Here is a 4968-nt window from a genome sequence, read left to right on the forward strand (position 1 = left end):
TGTTGTTAACCTTGAGCAGTTACAGAATAAGAAGCTGACCAGAGAGTGTTGCAGGTGGCAGAAGAAGAGCAAATGACCCAGTGCAGGTGGCAGGTTTTAAACCGAGAAGAACCAGGACATTCTGAAATGCTCTAAAATTCAATGTTATATACTACCTTAATGATTGGTCACCTATGACTTACAAAAACAAAGCAATGGTTGCATTATGCTAAAACTGAACAACTGATAATTTGTCATTGGTCATGTTATTTGCATGATCATTGCTACTTAGCTAATGCAATGACATCATAACTGATAAGGTCTCAATCACTTATCGCATCTCTTCTCACAAGCCTATACACACTATTTTATCTTCAGTTTAAAACTCACACAATCTATTTAGCTATCATATTATACAAGTAGACACTACTGGATGTTTTTAATTTTTCATATACCTTCAGCGATGATGATAATCTTTAACATAAAATATGTACACTGACTAAACATTCTACAGTACATAAAAACATTCCTGTTCAATGTTTGCTTAAATTAAATTAAAAACTCTGTTTATCCATCCAGCAATCTTCAAAACCCAACTAGTCCAGAACAGGATCATGGAGAAGCTGGAGCTCATCCTAGCAAGTGACGGATTCAATTTAGTACTGCTCTCCCAATAGTTACCATACGTTTAACCAACATCTCACTGAGTGACTACACAATTTTTATGAAATTGAACTCCTTTGCATTTACATACATTTAATAACTCAAACAACAAAATATACAAGCCTACAACATGACAGTGGCAATTAATAATGTCAAGAAATACATAAAATAATGCAACCTTATTTAAAAATGACTGTTATATGAATGACACCATAATGCTTGAAGTTTTGGTGGCACATCACACAAATTATTGTCAACATAAATATATTTAATATACAAAATAAAATAATATTGAAAGCAGTAAAATATATTTTCATATTTTGTTAAATAATAAAACAATCCAATAATTATATGATAATCATTAGTTGCTAATTTGTTAATTATCATTTTTCTGTAGAGAAACAGACCTTTTTCTATGAAATTAGAAGAAAAATCAAATGAGGTGTTCATCTTTTATGTTATATTAATATGTAGATGCCGAGTACTGATTTAAAAGAACATACAAAAGTGTTACTACTTTCTCTAACTCCGGTAAACATTGATATTAGTATAATAATTTAGTCACTTATAAGTTTTGTTCTAGAAGAATTGTTTTGGAAAATCTTCCCAGTTGCAATTAATTTAAGGGCTTTTCTGAACCAACTGTAAAAGAAACCATAAACAAGAGGGTTAAATGTCGAGTTCATGTAACCAAAGCAGATAAAGATTTCGATAAGTAAAGGTGACATAACGTGATTTATAAGGGGATCAATGATGTTGCACAAGAAATATGGGACCCAGCAGAAAATAAAAACTCCCACCACAATTGCCAGTGTTTTTGCAGCTTTGGTTTCTCTTCTGTTTGATGCAGCCCACTTTTTTTGTTCCTTGTGGCTTTGATGTCCTTCGTCTCTTATTGCCCTGGCCTGCCTACTAGCAACTGAAAATATTTTTATATAAATGCATATCATAACAGCCCCTGGGAGGTAAAAAGAGAACAATGATGATAAAAGACCTGAAACTTCATTTAGCATCAGATTACAGCTCCCCACACATTTTGTATTTATATATTGGTCTTCTATTCCTTTTATGTTTAGCTCAAGAAATATAATTATAAAACCAAGCACAGCTGACAGAACCCAGGTGAAAACAATAAAGATTAATGTTATTAGGTTCGTAATAATATTTTTGTACCTTAAAGGATGGCATACAGCAAAATAACGATCAACGGATATTAGACACAAATGAATGATTGATGCGGTACCAAGCATTATAGATGAGCTGTGATGAAATTTGCATAATAATTCACCAAAATACCAGCAGCTTTCAGCAATTCGAGCCATGAGAGGTGGCATTAGACAGCACCCTAGAAGTAAATCAACCAGTGCCAAAGAGAGGATGAGATAATTTGTTGGAGTATGAAGCTGTCTGAAGTGTGATATGGTAACAACAACCAAAAGGTTTCCACATACAGTCACAACGATGATTATGCACATTATGATATATATTATTAATGAATTGTTGACTGAATAGAGTTGTTTTGGGCAAGAATCATTAAGTGAATCATAACAGACTAGTGTATACTTTAGAATCCTGTTTTCATTCAAATTCATTGCTTGTAGCCTGGACATTGAAGTGTCCTATCCTAAAGAAAAAAATATAAATACCATTATATGCATATTAGATCAGCAGTTAATAATATTTAACATAGCACACAATTGTAAGATTTCAAAAGTTTAAGAGGAACTAAGGGGCTTTGCCCCCTGCTCGCTTCACTCGCCAACCCTCCTGTCTCTGCTTCTCGCATAAGTGGATATCATTTTTACTAAACAACAAACCTTTTAATTCTTGCGGATATGACTCTTCATTGGGAAGAAACACAACTTTTTCATGGTGGCAACATAAATGAGATGATCTACAAGTCTCTGACTTAAAGTTAAAATCTGAAGAATATATTCAAGCTTTTTTGGCTGTTACATTATTTCACGAGTAATAATTTCCATTTTTTGCGCTAATGCGATCTTTACTTTCATTTTTTTGAGACTTTTGAATTTTAGTACTTTCAATATTTCTAACCTGCTGTGCATGTTTATCACGCCAAAGTTTTTGTATTCTTTACGATGTTCTACTTTGTCACCTACTCTTTGGATTTTATTTCCGGCCCTGGGTGTGGTTAAATCTCTTGGCACAAAGTCTCATCTCATGGGACATGAAAGTATCTCTCTGAAAAAGTCACGTCTCTCCCAGGATTTTTTTATTATAATAGAGAGATACGATTGAGTTGTTTAGCTAATGCATCATGTTTAAGATAAGGACTTTTAGTTAATAATATTAATGATAATATGATAGGATGTATACGTCAGCAAAAAAAATCAGGTTCTGAGATCTTCAAACCTTTGACCATTTACATTTTAAAAGCTATACTACAAAATTTCATTTTACTTTATATAATTTAAGTCATTAATCAATATTATAAATATAAAAATTGTAGCACAGGGCCGTGAGCAGTCTAATTACCATTCCTTTTTTTTTGTTTTTAAGTGCCATTTCCAAACCTGGTAATTTGATAATCAAATCAAAAAGAGTATGTTTCTTATATATTATTAAAATCATTTCATTTTCACAAAGAAAGACTTAATCATATTTGTTATTTCATACCAGTTTCAGATTTACTCTGATTTGCAGAAAAATGATGTAATTTGTTTTTGAAATTCTTAATAAATAGAGTTTAAAAAGTGTGGAAACATTTTGACCATCCCTTGTATATTTACTTAACCTCTAGGAAAATCACAGCAAGTGGTGGTGATCTTTCCACTTGAAAAATGTCTAATCTTTACTGCTACTAAAAATTTTTAAACTTTTAGGTTAGGATAACAAATAAATTTTTTATTTGATCATTTTTTCCAGTTTGGACTGCCCTAAGTCAAATAAGTTGATTTGGTAGCAGCAACAATGATTAGAGACCTGTTTGGGCTTTTAGAATTTTGTATTTTTGAAAACAGTAATACCAGACTGTTGATCAAATAGTTATGTGGTTATTATAATGTGCACATCTGATTCTTTTAAGAAAATAAACCACTAATCAAAACAAAACACTTTGACATACACAATTTTTCACCACCCATTTTCTTCTTAAAGCCATTTATTCTGTAAAATACACATTAGCATGATACCTTTTGTCACAGCATCCAGCACAAGGCAGCATTCAAACCCTAGATAGGTTTTCTATTGCAGGGCAGATTTCCAGGCTTTTTTCCCTTAAAAATAAACATTATTGACTAGATTTACTAAAACATTAAACAGTCTTTCTCATATTGTTGAATTGCATATTGCATGTAATGGTTTCAATTTATAGTATATAATAAAGTATATATATATATATATATAAAGTGAGAAATAATGTTAGGTCAAAAACTGAAACTTTAATGCAAGTGTAATTAATGGAAATTAAAACAAATTAACATTCCTCGCTCAAATTTATATTCATGGAATGATTTGCTAAATATTAATGATTCCTGTAAATAATGTACTTAAGTTTACCATATTAATTTAAAGATGTCATACATATTTTATTTTCACATATTTTCCACATTTTTATCAATGTAGATCAATTTACTCCTGCCATCCATTGCCATTATGTTTTTGGCAGGAAAATGCAATGTTTATGGTTTTACCTAGTAAATGGTTAACACTTTATCGCAAGTAAGTACATAACAGTGTTCTCCTGCTACCAGTATAAATATAGGTAGTGTAAATCTAATGTTATTTGTTGCTAAGCTTTTGAAATGATCTCCTTTATTGGTGTATTTTATAAATGAAATGTATTAAAAATATGATAGTGTGCGATGCAGCAAAATAATAAGGGAATTTTTTAATAAATATTGTATATATTGAATTAACATTCTCATTGATGTTTTATGATGATGGTGATCTTTATTATTTATATTAATCTTCATAGACTAACATTTTCATGACATAAAATTGTGTATATAACATATAATTATTACTTAGTTAAATCTTACATATACTGTAGCAATAGTTTAGTTGTGCAGTGGTATTATCTAAATTGAGGCAGATCTTTTTGCTGTGTAGTATGGTTCATGCTTTTATTTTTGTTCTTATGAAGTTGATGTATTAATAGCTAAACATCTATTGAGATGCAATTGTGCTTATGTAACACACAAGCAATGCATGTAAAATATATACATATATTTATATGTGCAGTTTACTTTTAATATAAAATGAAAGTATAGGGAAACCAACACCCAAAACAAAGAAGTTAAGTCACATACCTTCGATCGAATCCTTCTATTTATGCTGCACTGCTTTTCTTAATGAAGACTTTTA

The 4968-nt window shown here is 30.8% G+C and overlaps 1 protein-coding gene across 1 annotated transcript; it reads right to left on the reverse strand.

The window, feature by feature from the left end:
• Positions 1–1199: 1199 nt before the first annotated feature.
• LOC120526499 (trace amine-associated receptor 1-like) lies at positions 1200–2234 on the reverse strand. The gene has a single exon (XM_039749664.1). It carries the CDS (start codon positions 2232–2234, stop codon positions 1200–1202), a length of 1035 nt encoding a protein of 344 aa, XP_039605598.1.
• Between the last annotated feature and the right edge of the window lie 2734 nt (positions 2235–4968).

The sequence above is a fragment of the Polypterus senegalus genome, chromosome 3, assembly GCF_016835505.1.
Source record: "Polypterus senegalus isolate Bchr_013 chromosome 3, ASM1683550v1, whole genome shotgun sequence".
In the NCBI taxonomy this organism is placed as follows: Eukaryota; Metazoa; Chordata; class Cladistia; order Polypteriformes; family Polypteridae; genus Polypterus; species Polypterus senegalus.

Excerpts from the sequence above, each read along its gene's own strand:
- LOC120526499 (XM_039749664.1), bottom strand. The coding sequence starts at position 2,234 with ATGAATTTGAATGAAAACAGGATTCTAAAGTATACACTAGTCTGTTAT.